Source organism: Neomonachus schauinslandi, chromosome 1 (assembly GCF_002201575.2).
Source record: "Neomonachus schauinslandi chromosome 1, ASM220157v2, whole genome shotgun sequence".
NCBI classification, from domain to species: Eukaryota; Metazoa; Chordata; class Mammalia; order Carnivora; family Phocidae; genus Neomonachus; species Neomonachus schauinslandi.
Window position 1 is genome coordinate 58197522 of NC_058403.1, and position 18983 is coordinate 58216504.

At 36.6% G+C, this 18983-nt stretch overlaps 1 protein-coding gene across 2 annotated transcripts in view; it reads left to right on the forward strand.

The window, feature by feature from the left end:
* The window catches only part of ATP6V1A (ATPase H+ transporting V1 subunit A), a 58115-nt gene that overhangs the window by 27976 nt on the left and 11156 nt on the right, over positions 1 to 18983 (forward strand). For both annotated transcript variants that reach the window (XM_044919700.1, XM_021692384.1), the window contains exons 3-11: positions 1698 to 1826; positions 5462 to 5676; positions 5963 to 6100; positions 8677 to 8828; positions 12314 to 12476; positions 12996 to 13104; positions 17093 to 17215; positions 17308 to 17422; positions 18635 to 18698. In XM_044919700.1, the coding sequence (XP_044775635.1) occupies positions 1698 to 1826; positions 5462 to 5676; positions 5963 to 6100; positions 8677 to 8828; positions 12314 to 12476; positions 12996 to 13104; positions 17093 to 17215; positions 17308 to 17422; positions 18635 to 18698 (1208 nt within the window). The remainder of the gene's footprint in view (positions 1 to 1697; positions 1827 to 5461; positions 5677 to 5962; positions 6101 to 8676; positions 8829 to 12313; positions 12477 to 12995; positions 13105 to 17092; positions 17216 to 17307; positions 17423 to 18634; positions 18699 to 18983) is intronic.

Genomic DNA, 18983 nt, shown 5'->3' on the forward strand with positions numbered 1-18983 from the left:
GTCGAACTCTTGATTTCGGCTCGGGTCATGATCTCAGGGTTGTGAAATTGAGCCCAGAGTCAGGCTCCATGCCGGGTGGGGAGCCTGCTTCAGATTCTCTCTCTTCTGGGTGCCTGGGTGGCTCAGTTGCTTAAGCGACTGCCTTCGACTCAGGTCATGATCCCGGGGTCCTGGGATCGAGTCCCACATCAGGCTTCCCTTGCTCTGCGAGGAGCCTGCTTCTCCCTCTCCCTCTGCCTGCCACTCTCCCTCCTTGTGCTCGCTCTCTGTCAAGTAAATAAATAAAATCTTAAAAAAAAAAAAAGATTCTCTCTCTTCCTCTCCCTTCCCCCCACTTAAAAAATAATAAAATAAAATTTTAGTTGTTTCTTTCATTTCAGTTCATCTTAATTATTCTTACATAGTAGATATAGAGGTAAATATTTATGAAATTAACAAATCTTCATTGTTCTAACCCAAGTTAATTAAATATTAATACTTTAATGGTTTCTACTTGAATATTACCTAATACATAGTTCTAATTAATTGTATCAGAAGGCTAAATATTAAAAATACAGTTATTCCTACACATATCTGAAAATGTATGACTTTCCCTGCCTCCCAGAAAAATAACTTTTACTTACTAGACAACATGATCTAAAAGTAAGTAGAAATTCTGGTTCAGTATATATAAGAAATAAGGATTCTTAATCAGGACTTCACCCAGTGGTGATGACTGATTATAAACATCCTTATGAAAGGATGAAAGGTCTGTGAAAAAAAAAGTATTATTATTTTTTAAAGATTTATGTTTTAGGTACTCTCTACACCCAACATGGGGCTCGAACTCACAACCCCAAAATCAGGAGTTGCATGCTCTGCCAACTGAGCCAGGTGCCCCTGAAAAAAATTTTTTAGATGCATATGTGAGTTTTTCTAGGAAGAGCTGTCATTAGTTTATCAAAGGGGTCCTTGTCCCAGAAGAGTTTTGGTTTTTTTTTTTAGATTTTTTTTTTTTTTTGAGACAGAGAGAATGAGAGACAGAGAGCATGAGAGAGAGGAGGGTAAGAGGGAGAAGCAGACTCCCTGCCGAGCAGGGAGCCCAATGCGGGACTCGATCCCGGGACTCCAGGACCATGACCTGAGCCGAAGGCAGCCGCCCAACCAACTGAGCCACCCAGGCGCCCGTCCCAGAAGAGTTTTAAGAACCACTAATATGAAGTGTTAGAAATGAAAATAAAGATGTTATTTTAAATATTATTTCTCAAAGGAATGATGACAGCACAGCAAACTGATAATTCTGTGGCATTCTACCATGCTACTAGCTAAAGCTCTTGTGCCAATTTTAGTTTAAAAAATTTTTTATTGTTCCCAAATCCATCATTCCATGTTTTATAGCAACTTGTGTTGATCAAAATGTGTCTCAATGCTGCTAGGTAAGAGTTTGCCATATAGAACTTCAGATTTTTTGAAAAAAGTTTTCATACATATTATGTAAATGAAATGAATAAGCTTTAGCCTAACATATTTATTTTGTTTACCTGTATATTGTATGCTAAAAATGCATATTTTTGTGAAACTGTATATATGTTTCTTAGTGGGTATTTTATTTTTCTTAATATGTGAGAGAGATGTATTATTGGATTAATCAGATATTTCAATTATCTGTAACTATTCACAGAATCTTAAGTTGCCAAATATTCATTTGTTCTTTTCAGTGGTTACAGCCTGTGACATGGCAGGTGCAGCCATGTATGAGCTGGTGAGAGTGGGCCACAGTGAGCTGGTTGGAGAGATTATCCGATTGGAGGGTGACATGGCTACTATCCAGGTGTATGAAGAGACTTGTATCCTTTCTTGGTTCAATTTCTTGCCACTTTGTACAAGTCAGAATTTAAGGATTTATGGCAGAGGTGGAAGCAGCAACAACCAATTGTATCAAAAGCATGAAATGTTGGGTGTTGTAAAGAAACCTGACTTACACAGGAATTTCAGAAAAGATACTAGGAATTAATGATCTTATTTTAAGAAATTAGTATTATCTTCTGAACTTTCATTGCTCTTACTATTTTGGTAGTTCACAAACACGGGAAACCAATTACAACTTTTCTTTTTTTTTTTAATTTAATTTTATTATGTTATGTTAATCACCATACATTACATCATTAGTTTTTGATGTGGTGTTCCATGATTCATTGTTTGCGTATAACACCCAGTGCTCCATGCAGTATGTGCCCTCTTTAATACCCATCACCAGGCTAACCCATACCCCCATCCCCCTTCCCTCTAGAACCCTCAGTTTGTTTCTCAGAGTCCATGGTCTCTCATGGTTCGTCTCCCCCTCCGATTTCCCCCCCTTCATTTTTCCCTTCCTGCTATCTTCTTCTTCTTCTTTTTTTTTAACATATAATGTATTATTTGTTTCAGAGGTACAGGTCTGTGATTCAACAGTCTTAGACAATTCGCAGCGCTCAGCATAGCACATACCCTCCCCAATGTCTATCACCCAGCCACCCCATCCCTTCCACCCCCACCACTCCAGCAACCCTCAGTTTGTTTCCTGAGATTAAGAATTCCTCATATCAGTGAGATCATATGATACATGTCTTTCTCTGATTGACTTATTTCGCTCAGCAAAATACCCTCCAGTTCCATTTTTCTTAAGAGTGACACATACTGTAGAGGAAAGCATAAACAGAATAACATCGATTTATATGGTTAAAATTCTATTTAAAATAGAAAATTCATAAATAAATCAGTCACTACTCTTTATCCTAATAAATAATGCTGGATGACATGTTACATTATAGCTTTAGCACTAGGGAATCTTTACTACTTGTTTGATTATCATACTTTTGGCTTTTAAACATAGTATTTGTTTTCAGTTTTCTATGAAAAAGAGATAACGTGTTAGGCTTTGCGAAGAGGAACCACTTTTTTTTAACTTTACTTATATGTTTTACTTAAATTGATTCTCAAGATCAGCATTAATTCTTCTTATTTATTATTATTTTTAAAAAATTTTTATTGAAGTAGAGTTGACATACAATATTATATTAGTTTCAGGTGTATAACATAGGGATTTGACAATTACATGCTTTGTGAAATGCTCACCATGGTAAGTGTAGTTCCCCTCTGTTATTGTAACAGAGTTACAAAGTTATTACAGTATTATTGACTATATTCCCCATGCTGTACCTTTTTATCCCCATGACTAATTTATTTTATAACTAGAAGTTTGTACCTCTTAATATCCTTCACCTATTTCGCCCATCCACCCAACCTTCTCCCCTCTGGCAACCACTAGGTTGTTCTCTGTATTTAATGAATCTGTCTCTGTTTTTATTTGTTCATTTGTTTTGTTTTCTAGATTCCCACACGTAAGTGAAATTATATGGTATTTCTTTTTCTCTATATTTCTCTGTCTCACTTATTTCACGGACCTTCTAGGTCCACCCATGTTGTCGCAAATGGCAAGATTTCTTTTTTTTTTTGTGGCTGAGTAATATTTTATTGTGTAATATAACGTGTGTATATATATAAAACACAATATATTCTCTCTATATACATATGCCACAATATTCTATACACACACACACACACACATGCTGCATTGTCTTTTTCCATTAATCTATCAGTGGACACTTAGGTTACTTACATATCTTGGCTATTGTAAGTAATGTTGCTATAAATATAGGGACAGCATTAGTTCTTTGGGTATTTAATTAAGCTTTACTTAATACTTTTTGCCATAATAAAATACATTTTTTCAGGTAACTGCTCTGAGTACTAGGGTGCTAAATCAAAATAAAATCATCTGAAAATTTAAATAAAATTAGAAGTCTTTGTAGCTATGAAATCATGACTAATTAAAAGGATTTTTTAAGGGTTTTTTTCCTAATGTTAGCTTTATCTTTCAATCTTTTATGTGGTTTGAAGACTTAAAATAAAAACAAATGAACATGTATACAGTGACAACCCTCTCCACCATTGTCATCCTATATCTGGCCAATTTTCAAAACACACATGCATGCATGCAGCCATTTTTATTAATTCCTTTTATTGTATATCCTTCTAGTTTGTTAATTGCATATATGAACAAATATAAATATGTTATTTTTCTAACCTTTTTTCCCAAAAGACCACATATTATATGCATTGTTCTACACCTTGCTTTTTTTACTTAAAAATATATGTATTATGGAAGATGGATAGGTATGTGATAAAGTATAGGAAAATGTTAATGGTAAGATCTAACTGGTAGATAAAAGAATTCACTGTAAAATTCCTTCAACTTTGCTCTAGGTTTGAAAAGTTTCATATTGGAAATTAAAATACTTTTTTTAGATTTTTTTTTAGAAATTTTTTTTTTTTTTTTTTTTTTTTTTTTTTTTTTTTTACAGCTACATAGAATTCCATCATACGAATATACCATAATTTATTAATCTCTTTAATGATAGAAATTTTGGTTTTGTCTAGTCTATATATATTATAAACAGAGTTATAGTGTAACTATAGTGTGAATTCACGGAAGTTGGATTCTTGGGTCAAGGTTTATGCGTTTTAAATTTTGATAGATTTTACTGAGTTGCTGTCAGTAAAAGTTGTACTGATTTTACTCCTGTCAAAACAAGTATGTGAGAGCAACATGGTTTCAGTGTGCTTATGTGCAGGTTTTCTTCTTTTCCTTTTCAAAACCACTTCTTAATTCTTAAGATTTTAAGGTTTTGCCCAGGTACTAATATCCTTTCTAGGGGACTGATATTCCTCAGTAGTAAAAAAAAAAGAAAACAACAATGTATTGCTTCTGCTTTTAGCTCTATGGTTCCCAAACTGTGCAGAAGGCACACTGGGCAGCTGCTGCAAACTCATTTGATGTGCCAGGATATTTAAAATTTTTGAGGTTAACACAGGAATATTAGACATGTTGTCAGACATCATGTGAACCAGTAGCTTCAGTTAATAGACACTTTCATTATTCAGCCTCACTATGTTTTTGTCAATGATGTCATATCTTTGCAAAGCTGAGTGTTTGGTGATTGTTAAGCTAAAAAGCAGGTATCGTACAAAAATAAATGTGGAGCAGGCGTTCAGTCTGATTCTAAGATTTGAAAATTTTACATTGCCCAATAGGCACTTACATCCCATTTGAGGAACTGATGTTATTTAAAAATGAAATTAAAATACTATTTTTTTCTTTAAGTCTCTATATATATTTTTCTCTTAAAGTGACAGTTGTTAGGACATATGTATTTATTAAGTTGGTTGGATAGAACTATTTAATAAATGGAATTATTAAATATATCTTTTGTCATAGGTCACTGTGAAACAGTTACTGAAACACTGAGGATGTTGCAAACTAAGAAAGTTTGAGAATTTCTGTTTTAGCTTCTTAAGTAGCATTTCCTGTTCAGCTGTGGTGTTTCCTTCTTATAGTGTCTCTAAACTTTCATAGTGAGTTTTCCTCAACTACTGTTTCTAGCTGGTGTATCTGTTGGCGATCCTGTACTCCGCACTGGTAAACCCCTCTCAGTAGAGCTCGGGCCTGGCATCATGGGCGCCATTTTTGATGGTATTCAGAGACCTTTGTCAGATATCAGCAGTCAGACTCAAAGTATCTACATTCCCAGAGGAGTAAATGTGTCCGCTCTTAGCAGAGATGTCAAATGGGATTTTACACCTTGCAAAAACCTACGGGTATGTCTTTATAACCAAGGTTTCTAAAGTTGGTGAAAGAATGTGAAATGGATGTTTAGTGAACTATTTTGTACTTTAGTCAAATAAAAATAGACCACAGAAGCATAGTTTAAATTTTTCTTTAAATGTACTAGAAGAATTATAGAACTAATATGTTTTATTGATGAGTGAGGCAAATGATTTAAATAATAGCAGCAGCAAATATGAATCTACTTGACATTTATTTAAACATTAAACAGCTTGATGCTTCTTTGAACATTTAACAGCAAATGCATTTGTTCTCTAGGTTGGTAGTCACATCACTGGTGGAGATATTTATGGAATTGTCAATGAGAACTCACTCATCAAACACAAAATCATGTTACCCCCACGAAACAGAGGAACTGTAACTTACATTGCTCCACCTGGAAATTATGATACCTCAGTAAGTATTGTATAAACTTTATCTCATAGTGTGGCCCTACCTGATAATTGTCCCATTTTAGTGTCCTATATAGTCATAGAATTGATACTTAATGTGTAGGTTTTAAATCACTCCATAATTTTTTTTTACCATGATGATTTAATTTGCTTATCTATTATAAAATGATTACCACAATAGGGTTAGTTAACACATCATGTACTTAAAGATTTTTTTTTTTTTTATTTGAGACAGAGAGAATGAGAGAGAGCACATGAGAGGGGGGAGGGTCAGAGGCAGAAGCAGGCTCCCCGCCGAGCAGGGAGCCCGGTGCGGGACTCGATCCAGGGACTCCAGGATCATGACCTGAGCCGAAGGCAGTCGCTTAACCAACTGAGCCACCCAGGCGCCCCACATCATGTACTTAATTTTTGTGTCTGTGTGGTGAGAACATTTAAGATCTACTCTGTTAGCAACTTTCAAGTATATAACACAAACTGTTAACTACAGTCATCATGTTGTACGTTAGATTCCCTTATTCACTTTTTTCAAGTTTTTGTTTAAATTCCTCTTAGCTAACATACAGTGCTATATTAGTTTCCGGTGCAGAATTTAGTGATTTATCAGTTACATATAAAATCCAGCGCTCATCACAAGTGGCCTCTTTAATACCCATCATCCACTTAGCCCATCTCCCACCCATCTCCCCTCCAGTAACTCTCAGTTTGTTCTCTACAGTTAAAAGTCTGTTTTATGGTTGCCTCCCTTTTTTTTTCCCCCTGTGTTCATCTATTTTTCTTAAATTTCACATACAAGTGAAATCCTATGGTGTTTGTCTTTCTGTGACTGACTTATTTCACTTTTAGCATAGTACTCTCTAGCTTCATCCACATTGTTGCAGATGGCAAGATTTCATTCTTTTTTTATGGCTAATATTCCATTGTAGATATATACCACCTCTTCTTTATCCATTCACCAGTGGATGGATATTTGGGCTCTTTCCATAATTTGACTATTGTTGATAATGCTGCTATAAACATTGGCATGCATGTACCCCTTTGAATCAGTATTTTTGTATCTTCTGGGTAATTACCTAGTAGTGTAATTGCTGGGTCATAGGGTAGTTCTATTTTTAACTTTTTGAGGAACCACCATACTATTTTCCAGAGTAGCTGCACCAGTTTGCATTCCCACCAACAGTGCAAGAGGGCTCCCCTTTCTCCACATCCTTGCCAACACCTGTTGTTTGCTGTAAATAATTCCTATAATTATTTTTTTAAGATTTTTTTATGATTTTATTTTTAAACTTGGGCTTGGGAATACAAAAAGCAGAACATATTGAGTTGTTTGCTTTTTTTTTTTTTTAAGATTTTATTTATTTATTTGAGACAGAATGAGAGACAGAGAGCATGAGAGGGAGGAGGGTCAGAGGGAGAAGCAGACTCCCCGCCGAGCAGGGAGCCCGATGCGGGACTCGATCCCGGGAGTCCAGGATCATGACCTGAGCCGAAGGCAGTCGCTTAACTGAGCCACCCAGGCGCCCTGTTTGCTTTTTTTTTTTAACGGAAAGCAATATGTAGTATAACATTTTCCTACCTTCTTATGCGACATTACTTAAAGCCCTGATTCTTTAGGCGTAGAATAGACTTACTTTGATTTTAACTGTCAGTCTATATTTACATAATAAATTGTATGATGGATTATATGAATTATAACTCTGGATGAGCTACTTAAAACTTAGTCCTTTAATGTTATTGATAGTCACATCATATCAAGTACAGTAGACTCATTATTGTCTTTGTGGGTATGAAGATAACTTTATTAAGAAGACCATTGTAACAAATAATCTGTTCCCAACAAAATGTGATACAAGAATACTTTTCTAATCATTTCTCAAGAGTAAGTCTGTTCTCTACAAAATATAGAGAACAAAAGAGTTAAGATTGGGATTCTGGGCAGTCAGCCAGCCTGACTCACTAGCTTTAGAGACTCACACACTCCTACATGGAAGAAACACTCTGAGGTAGATAATTCAAATTCACGTATCAACAAAGTTACTGCTTTCTGTAGGTCTGTGATGTTGGGGTTGTTTGTGAATAGTTGAAACCATTCCAGTGTTCATAAATGTTAGAGTATTACCTTTTTGCTTTTGTAACTATTTAATATTGAACTTTATTGAGTATTTCAGGGTTCATAATAGGTAAGTATTTTAATTAAATCAGTGTAAGAGCATTGTAATAAAGTAAATGAAAGAATACAAAGTAAATTATGAAAATTTTTATTTCTCCCCCATTTCATTTCTATATCTTTTAAGACTTGTCCCTGTGCATATCCATATAATTTATTTAACTATTCCTTTGTTACTTGAAATACCTCTTTCTCAAAAACTCCTATTTTTTAATTCTTGAAATAGTAATAAGTACACCTGGTCAAAAAAAATGAGAATTCTATATAAAGATTTGCAATAAGAAGTACAAATCTCCTTCTCCACTTCCACATACCACCTCTCCACCTCAAGAGGAATCTGGGATTACTTTGATTTTGGAGGAAGGAATGTTCATAAATTTGACTGTACTTAACATCCTGCTGTATTTTTATAGGATGTTGTCTTGGAGCTTGAATTTGAAGGTATAAAGGAAAAGTTTAGCATGGTCCAGGTATGGCCTGTACGTCAAGTTCGGCCTGTCACTGAGAAGCTGCCGGCTAATCATCCCTTATTGACTGGCCAGAGGGTCCTTGATGCCCTTTTTCCGTAAGTTTGAGCTGTGTCCTGTGATTTTTCCTCAGAGGATTATATGTGCTTTTTGTTTCACTGCTTTATAGATAAAGATTTAATGTGCTAATCCTATAATAAATTTTATCTAGAGAAATAATAGTGAACTAGATAAATACATTCATATATTGCCAATGCTTATTATAGAGTCAAATCATTGAAAATTTATTGTTTCACAGTTGCAAAAGGAAAGTTTTTTTTTCTAAAACTTTCTGAAAAAATAAAATTTCCAGAAGAAAATCTATGCCCAAAGATATAACTATCTTTATTAAGTTATCCTGGATTTAGTTGATTGGTATCACTATAAGTTGGTGGTTTCTAAAATCAGTGGAGCTCTCCATGCTGCTCAGGACTCTCTATTAATTTATAGTCTACTCTTTGCCATTTTCTTTGACTGCTTAAAACATCTTTAATTCTCAGGCTTCACCATACCCTGCTTTACTTTCAACAAATGACTTAATCATTTAATTCACAGAAAAGACTGAAGCCATGATACAGTAACTCCTTCACCCTTGATCACTGACCCACATACGTCCCACTGACCCTTGAAACCTACCCTCTGAGTTGTTCTCGCTGTTTCTCGTGACTTATTAGTCAGCACTTCCTGTTTCCATATCCTTCAGTATCTAGCTTAAGCTTACTAGTTTGTCAATTTTCTGCATATTTGCCAGTATACTAAATTTTCTTGTTCCTTTGTTTTTGTTACACCCACCCAGCAAAATCCCAACTGTGAATCAGTCCAGAAGGGGATACCCTTCTTCCAGATCTACACACAGGCTGCTGAGAAAATCAAATAATCAGTGCAAGTTAGTACCTCACTGCTGGGTCACAGTCCTGAATTTCCCTGTTTACCATTCTCCTCCTCTCCTCAGCAGCTGTTTCAGACATCTGCACCTGCCTCAAGGCCTCAGCTCCATTCTTCCTTCTTTGGCAACAAATGGTCATGCTAGAGCCTTCACAGAGAAGTTAGAGGTCATCACATTTGAAACTCCTTCAATTAATGTACACTTCCATCCGTTCCTTCCTCTTTCCTCTTTCTGGAGTATATCCCACCTCATGTCTCCTCTGGGACCTCACTTTAGGTTATCTCCCTTTAGATAAGCTTCAAGGTTATCTTCCCTTTATCTCCCATCTAATGAAAACATTTCTACCCTCCATCCTTTCCCTTTTCTACCTTCCACTACTTGTCTCCTCATCTTCATAGCCAGACCTCTTGAAAAAATAAACTTGCCATCTCCACTTTTCCCACTCTCACTCTGTTGCCCACCCGGTTGAAACTACTCTCACTAACATCATCATTCACTCCCGTACTGATAATTCAATAAGTTTTAATATTTCCTTAATTGCTACAACTTTGGATATTGCTTTCTACTCCTTCCTCCTTCAAATACCCTCTTTCTTTGTTTTTCCTATTAGCTTCTGTCCACAAGTTCTTATTCTCTATTTCAGTTCCCTTCTCCCTTAATTTTGATATTTCTTAGAGTTTTTTCACTCTCATGACTTAAATATTAAAATGATGACTTTCACATCTGTATCTTCCTCCCAGATCTCATGTGAGTTCCAGACTCACATGTTCACTTCCGTTCATACCTCTCCTTTTGAATGCCTTAGAGGTGCCTCAGAGTCAGTATATTCATAGCTCAAATCATCATCTTAATCACCACTCTCTTCCTTGAAACTTGCTCATCTTTTTTTTGTTGCCTCTTTTAGCATATGTCACTGTCATCCATCCGGTAAATGCCTAATGTAAAATCTGTGACTTCTCTCAAGGATCATTCTTACCTGCCCACATCTAATTATTGAACAAGTGCTTTTATTCTATTACCTGGATATTTTTTAATCTACGTCTTTCATCCCTACTCCATGACTTTAATTAAGGATCCTACCATAATTCCTGTAATAATCACATTTAATCAGACTTCTCTTCAGTCTTACCTTCTTTCTAAGTGATTGTCCATGTTACAAAATGACCCATCTAAAACATGTATCTGGTCCTGCACTGTTTTGCTTGAAGCCCCTAACTGCACTTCACTGCTCTTAAAACAAATACTCCTTAACTCCTTACAAAACCATCTGTGATCGGGTTATTGCTTACCTTCCAGTATCATCTCAGCCACTTGACTGCCCAAGCTCCTTATATACCATCTTCCAGGCATCCTGAAGGACTTCTGGTTCCTCAAGCAGTGCTCCCTCTTGCCCCTGGACCTTTGGGTATGCTGTTTCCTCTGCTTGGAACATTATTTCCCTTTGTCTGGCTAATTTCTGTTTCCTTTCAGGTCTTAGCTACTGTCAGAAGGATCTCCTAACCCCACTCCAATCCAGTGTCAGACTTTGCATCCCTTCCGGTGTTCTCCCATAGCACCTTGGCTATTCTCTATGAAAGCACTTTTCACATTGAATTTCACATTGAACTTCCAAACTGGGTCACACCCAGCCCTGCCTCCCCACCCAAGTTAAAAGTGATTTGAGAGAGGTAAACAAAGCCATGGAATGAATGGACATGCCTTCTTAGTTTATCAAAGTCACTGAAAAGTTTGAAGGAGAAAAAAACTTTAATGCATATTAGTTTTATATTGAAGAAGTCTATCGTTATTATTAAGGCTATAGTGTTTCTGTGAATTTTATAATAAAACACAGTATTGCAAAGAAATTTCCCTTAGCATTACATTTCATTTCTCCTGCCTATACCCACTTGCTCTACATACACACTTAGCATGTGCACACACACCCGGACACACACCACGACATGCACTTTCCTCTGCCCTTAAGGGTAGTTCACTCTCCTGTGCCACTTCGTAGGGAAAGTTTGAATGTAGCTGCTAAATGGCGCTGTAATCACCAGCTGCCTCTTTATTTTACCCCGCTGGAATGTGAGCTCTGTGCGGACAGAAACATGGCTATCTTATTTGCTGGTGTCTCTCCAGTATCTCCAAGCAGTGCCTAGGAAGTACTTTATAAATAGTTACTGAGTGTGTAAAAGGGGATTGACAATGACACCTTAACAAAAGTCTTCGTTCATTAACCTTTATGGCAGGATATGATTTTCTTAGGTCCTATTTTTTGCCTCAGAAGACAACTTAGTAAAGTTGTTTAAATTTGTCTTTTAGCTTTAATTCCTACATTGTGCTTTCCTGAACTAATCTATATAAGCATTCTAAAAATCATTAGTACTGTTTTATTTATTTTCAAATTCCTTTTCCCCAGGTACCTTATAGCATATATTCTCACTTTCCAGCTGTTAAAGATGGTAGAAATGCTAATGATAATAAAAAAAAGTACACTGTTACAGGTATCAACTGGGGGAGCAATTTTTGTAGCTGTATCTGTATATCTATCTTTGTATTTAGGATGAAAATATTTCAAAGTGCTTTCTTTCCTTAACTTGTATTTCTGTGTCACTTACCTACTTTATTTGTTAGTATTTATTAGCAAATAAAGTAATGCACTCTGTTTTCTTTGCTTAGATGTGTACAGGGAGGAACTACTGCAATCCCAGGGGCTTTTGGCTGTGGAAAGACAGTGATTTCACAGTCTCTATCCAAGTATTCCAACAGTGATGTGATCATCTATGTAGGATGTGGTGAACGAGGAAATGAGATGTCCGAAGTCCTCCGGGACTTCCCAGAGGTCCGTATGTATAAAGCTTCAAATATTATTCTCGAGAAAATACCACTAATCAACTTTCAGTGGCAATTAATAAAGCTTTGTGTTGGATCTAGAGAAATGCTCTCATTTGTCAAGGATCTCTTAAGGAATTTTCTAATTATATTTGTGATTCAATTTGTATATTCAAGGAAAGGAATTTGAATTTTTCAGTCAAATACTTTAAAGTTTCTTTTTGTGGTCTAATGGTCTTCAGTTATTAGGAGAAAGATAAAATAGACAAAATATTTATGGATGGGAACTTTATATCGGTTTTATATGCTCTACTAGGTTGCTAAACTAATACTCCTTTTTCCATAAAATAATGGATTTCATTTATGAAATAAAAGCACAGTGGGGCAGGAAGAAAAGTTTGGAGTGATGGGAAATACCACTTTGGGAAAACTGATTATAAGAGGGATTAAGTATGGGTAAATTGTAAAAAGGGGGACTAAAATGTTCTATTTGGAAATTAGAGGATCAAAATAGATTGTTTGCCTTTAGCTCACGATGGAAGTTGATGGTAAGGTGGAATCAATTATGAAGAGGACAGCCTTGGTAGCCAATACCTCCAATATGCCTGTTGCTGCTAGAGAAGCTTCTATTTATACTGGTGAGTGTATGAATTAGAATAAAAGCAGTTTACATCTGGGGCACTTGGGTAGTGTAGTTGGTTAAGCATCCAGCTCTTGATTTTTGGCTCAGGTCATAATCTCAGGGTCCTAGGATCAAGCCTCGCGTTAGGCTCTGTGCTTAGTGGGGCGTCTGCTTGGGATTTTTCTCCCTCTCCCTATGCCCCTTCCCCCACTTGCTCGCCCTCTGTTTCTCTCTCTCTCTCTCTCTCTCAAATAAATAAATAAATCTTTAAAAAAAAAGGAAGTTTACACCTGTTCTTAAGTTTAAAGCTAGCATGACCATAAAATGACACATCTTCTACACTGTTTTTTTTTTCATTACATGTTTTACCATTGCTCTAACTCCAAATATACCTGTAGCTCTATAACTTGAAACATTAGTTTTGAATTATTGTATTTTGATGGCTAGATATAAAAGATAAGAAAATCAGAGTGTTTATGTATTACCTCCCATCTTTGCTCCTACTTCTATCCCAGCTTTTGGTACTCTTATTTCTGCATTTTCAGGATTTATAATATTCACATTCTGTTATGTAACCATACATACAATATTTGTATTAGCCTTAAACCTAGAATAAAATGGAGTCAGTCCCCACAGCAGTCCTTTGGCTACAGTTTCTCCATTTGTTTCGTGGTTGGCTAAAATCTGACTTTTTCAAGTTTCTTCAAGAAAGGCTCAGGGAAACTATATTCCATGGATTCTTTTTTCTTCATAAGTTTGTTTTTTTCCACTGCCTTTAAATTTTCTTCCTTTTTCTCTTTTCTCTTTAAGTAATCGCTACACCCAACACGGAGCTCGAACTCATGACCCCAAGATCAAGACTTGCACATTCTTCTGACTGAGCCAGTCAGGTGCCCCTCCACTGCCTTTAAATTTTAATAGTAGTTTGGCTGGGTATAAATATTTTGGATCAGTGTTTGTTTCCTTGAGACCTCTTATTCTAACATTAAATTCTAGGGAGAGAGGGGCATCTGGGCAGCGCAGTCAGTTGGCCTCGGATTCTTGGTTTCGACTCAGGTTAATATCTCAGGGTCATGGGATCGAGCCCCGCATCGGGCTCCACACTCAGCGCAGAGTCTGCTTGGGATTCTCTCTCCCTTTTCCTCTGCTTCTCCTGGTGTGCTCACTCATATGAGCTCTCTCTCTTTCTCTCTCTCCCTTTTTCTCTCTCTCTCTCTCAGAATAAATAAATCTTTAAAAAAATAATGCCAGATAGAGATCTGAAGCCGACCTGCTTTTTTCCCTTTTATAGATTTTTCTTTTTGCTCAAAGAAATTTCTCTTTAAAGTTTTATAACTTTATTAGGATATATGCCAGTATTGATAGTTTTGATAAATTTTTCCTGAAACATACTTACTTACCTTTTCAACCTATGAAGATGTCTTTTATTTTTTTGGAAAATTTTCAAGAATTGTTTCTGAAACTTTTTCTCTTCTCTTATGGTTATCTTCTTTTTTTTTTTTTTTTAAGATTTTTATTTAGGGGCGCCTGGGTGGCTCAGTCGGTTGGGCGGCTGCCTTCGGCTCAGGTCATGATCCCAGGACTCTGGGATCATGACCTGAGCCAAAGGCAGACACTTAATGACTGAGCCACCAGGTGCCCTGATAATAGAGTTTTTGTATTTCTTGTTCTCCTTGTTTGGTGATTACTTGTGTGAGAAGGGAAAAGTGACCTATTCATCTACTATTTTAAGACAGGAAGTCTTCTTTTAAATAGCTGCACAGTATCCCAGCTGTATGGCTATATCATAAATGATTTAACCAGCATCTTTCTGGTAGACACATGGATTATTGATCGTTTTTTTGCTATCACAAACCTTGCATCACTAAAACATCCTTATGTGTGTTTTTTATAGTTTCTTTTCATGTTTTGTGCACGTTTCTTTGTACATTTTTGTAAGGTAAATTTGTAGAAGTAAAATTGCCAAGCATACAACTGTTAATATAGATTTTAGATTTTGATAGCCCTTCAAAAGGGGTAACAGCGAGCAAGAGTTCTGTTTCTCCACATCTTCACCAGTGCTAGGTTTTGTACCACTTTCTTAGGATAATTCTCAAACACATAGACATTTGAAAGAATATTGCATTCTCAGCACCCAGATTTGACAATTAGCATTTTACTATCCCTGCTTTATTAGATACCTGTTCAGTCTGTATTTCTTTCAGTGAGCTAGCATCTTTGCTCTTTGTATTAACCATTTGAAAACTGCTTTCTGTCCACGTTCCTTTTGGATAGGACTTCTTTTTCATACTGATTTATAAAAGCTCTTTGAAAATGGTCTTTTATCTATCATGAGTTGCCAGTGTTTTCCCAGTTTGTTCATCTTTTGATTTTGTCTAAGGTGTTGTTTTGTTGTTTTTTTTTTAAACTGGTAGGCGCTGATATCATTAGGTCTGTGAAACTCCTTTGAAGTTTACTCATATGTATCTGTCTCTTCCACAAAGTCTTTCTAATACATACACACAAGCATTAATGAGCATCGTCACAGAGACTGAAAATGTAGCCATGCTGGTATAAGAGAGGACCTGATCCTGTCATCACATTGGAATATGTGATGACGAATGTGTTTTTTTAAGCCTTAATAATGAGAAGTGATATTTTTTTAAGACTTTGATCATGGAATCATTTTTTAAAAGCCTCAGATATCAGTATTTCTTATTCTGAAAGATGTGATATGATAAATAGTAAATTGCTGAATTTTTGAGTGCTATTTTGTTTTACTTATATATGCCTCTGTTTCTTTCCGGGTAAAATAAAGGAATCAGGGCATTAGATTTGGGGGCTCTTACAATGTAGTAACAACTATAACTTTCTAATATGTTGGAGTTGCATAGTACCTTGTACTTTTCAAAGGGCATTTATATGTATCATTTCATCTGATATGTACAGATAGATAGAGCAAGAGTTATTCCATTTTAACAGATTAGGAAACCACACTGGGAAATGAAGCTAGTTTGCTGAGGTTAATGACAGAACAGAAACTAGAACCCGGGACTTCTTTCTGTACGTTAGACTCTTTTTCTAAATGGTTTACAATAGTGATTTAAAAGAATGGAACCTAATATGCACAGCAGAATGATCTGGATAATTAAGATATTAGTCAGGTTAATAACATTTGCTACTTTTGAAAAATAAGCTAATTAGTTGGGGGGTTTTGGTATGTGTATGTGTGATATGTAGATAAAAGCTACAATGGAAATTAATTTCAGACATAATTATCTCAACAAGGAATAGGGAAAAAGTCTTTTCCTACTTTTTAAAATGTGTATTATATTAGAATAGGCTATGGCAGCAAATAAACCCAAACTTGTCATTGCTCAGTATAATAGATGTTTTTTTTTTTTTTTTAATTTTTTTTTCGAAGATTTTATTTGACAGAGAGAGACACAGCGAGAGAGGGAACACAGGCAGGGGGAGTGGGAGAGGGAGAAGCAGGCTTCCTGCCGAGCAGGGAGCCCGATGCGGGGCTCGATCCCAGGACCCCGGGATCATGACCTGAGCCGAAGGCAGACGCCTAACGACTGAGCCACCCAGGCACCCCTAATAGATGTTTTTTTTAAGTGGTCAGCATCTGTTTTTTATTCTGTCATTCTGGGCTGGGACCCAGGCTGAAAAGTACTCTTTCATTTTCAACTCATGACTTCCAGAGCTCCTGGGAGTCCTTTCTATCTCAGTAAGTCAGAAGGAATAAAGAGCATGAAAGGATGTGTGGCTTGCCTGATGATGGAACTCATTACTTTGACTTTCATTCTATCAGCTTAAGGTCAGTTACATGGTCATATCTAAATATTAAGGAGGCCAGGAAACATAATTCAACTGTGTGCATAAAAGAAGAGGGAGAACAGATTTTGGTGAACAGCTATCAGTCTACCTCATGAACTTATTGTTTTAAAGTTTTCTGAAGGGTGACAAAGTAAGGTTTCTACATTGTAGAATTATAATTTGCGATATTCTTCCCAATTTAGGAATTACACTGTCAGAATATTTCCGTGACATGGGTTATCATGTCAGTATGATGGCTGACTCTACCTCTAGATGGGCAGAGGCTCTTAGAGAAATCTCTGGCCGCTTAGCTGAAATGCCTGCAGGTAAATCTTTGTATTGCTTATCATGTAAGAAGGCTGATAAGATTTTTAGGACTGGCTTAGACCCTCTCTTAAATTTCTTTTCATTTTTTCAGATAGTGGATATCCTGCATATCTTGGTGCCCGTCTGGCCTCTTTCTATGAGCGAGCAGGCCGGGTGAAATGTCTTGGAAATCCTGAAAGAGAAGGAAGTGTCAGCATTGTAGGAGCGTAAGCACCTCAACTGTTCACTTTTCAAAAGAAAAATTAAAAGTCATTTATTTTATTTTATTTTGTTTTATTTTATTAAGATTTTATTTATTTATTTGACAGAGAGAGACACAGCGAGAGAGGGAACACAAGCAGGGGGAGTGGGAGAGGAAGAAGCAGGCTTCCCACTGAGCAGGGAGCCCGATGCAGGGCTCAATCCCAGAACCCTGGGATCATGACCTGAGCCAAAGGCAGACACTTAACGACTGATCCACCCAGGCGCTCCAAAAGTCATTAATTTTAAAGAAAAAATTCAGCTTCTTCTGAGGGTAGTGGTTCTTTTTTTTTTTTTAAAGATTTTATTTATTTATTTGAGAGAGAGAGAATGAGAGAGAGCACATGAGAGGGGGGAGGGTCAGAGGGAGAAGCAGACTCCCCGCTGAGCAGGGAGCCCGATGCGGGACTTGATCCAGGGACTCCAGGATCATGACCTGAGCCGAAGGCAGCCGCTCAACCAACTGAGCCACCCAGGCGCCCGAGGGTAGTGGTTCTTAACCAAGACTGCACTCCAGGGTCACCCAAAGAGCTCCTTACAATGTACATGTTTAGGTTCTCTCTGCATATTCTGGTTATTCGACTTAACTGATTTATTATATTTAAGTCACAGTGTCTTAATAACTTAGAAATTTATAGACATGTTAAGGTAAGATTGTATCAAAGTAAAAACAAAATGAAGATCCATGATCACTACATAAAGCCATACTTTGTTTTTAGAGCTTTTTCTTCCTTCCTGTTTCATCTTTTGATTAGAATCACGAAACTGATTATATCTCTCATTTCTAGTACTAGAAGGTATTCAGTAGTTACCATTGTTATTTGCAATGTAGTACTGATTTTTATTAATATTTGTATGTCAGTTTTTCTTAGTTCTAAAGTTTAGTTCTAAAGGTTAGTTCGAGGGGCGCCTGGGTGGCTCAGCCAGTTAAGCATCTGCCTTCGGCTCAGGTCATGATCCCAGGGTTCTGGGATCGAGCCCCACCTCGGGCTCCCTGCTCAGTGGAGATCCTGCTTCTCCTACTCCCTCTGTGCTCTCTGGCTCTCTCTCTAATAAATCTTAAAAAAAAAAATGTTACTTCTAAAGTTATTTACATTAATATTGACTTTCAAACGATTTTTATTTTCATATGCCAGTTACTTAATCTTCTATAATGCCTTTTTTCCCTTTAAATTTAGGGTTTCTCCACCTGGTGGTGATTTTTCTGATCCAGTTACATCTGCTACTCTTGGTATTGTTCAGGTATATCTTTTCCTAGCGTATAGTCAACTTCTGAGCTTTCCCACCCCGGCTCTGCTCTAATGTTATCTAAATCATCGTGAAGTATTTAATCTACTCACTACAGAGTTAAGCAATAGGAAAGTCTGTTTTAGGAACATTCTTGTCACTGAGAGCTTTTAATACTGTCCATTGTTTCTTAGCTCTTTGCCTAAGATTTATAACAAACTTAATTTCTGTAAGTGGAAAATACATCCGGAATAGCAAAGTTTTATTAGTGTGAGAATAATATAGCCTTTAAGTGAGAGT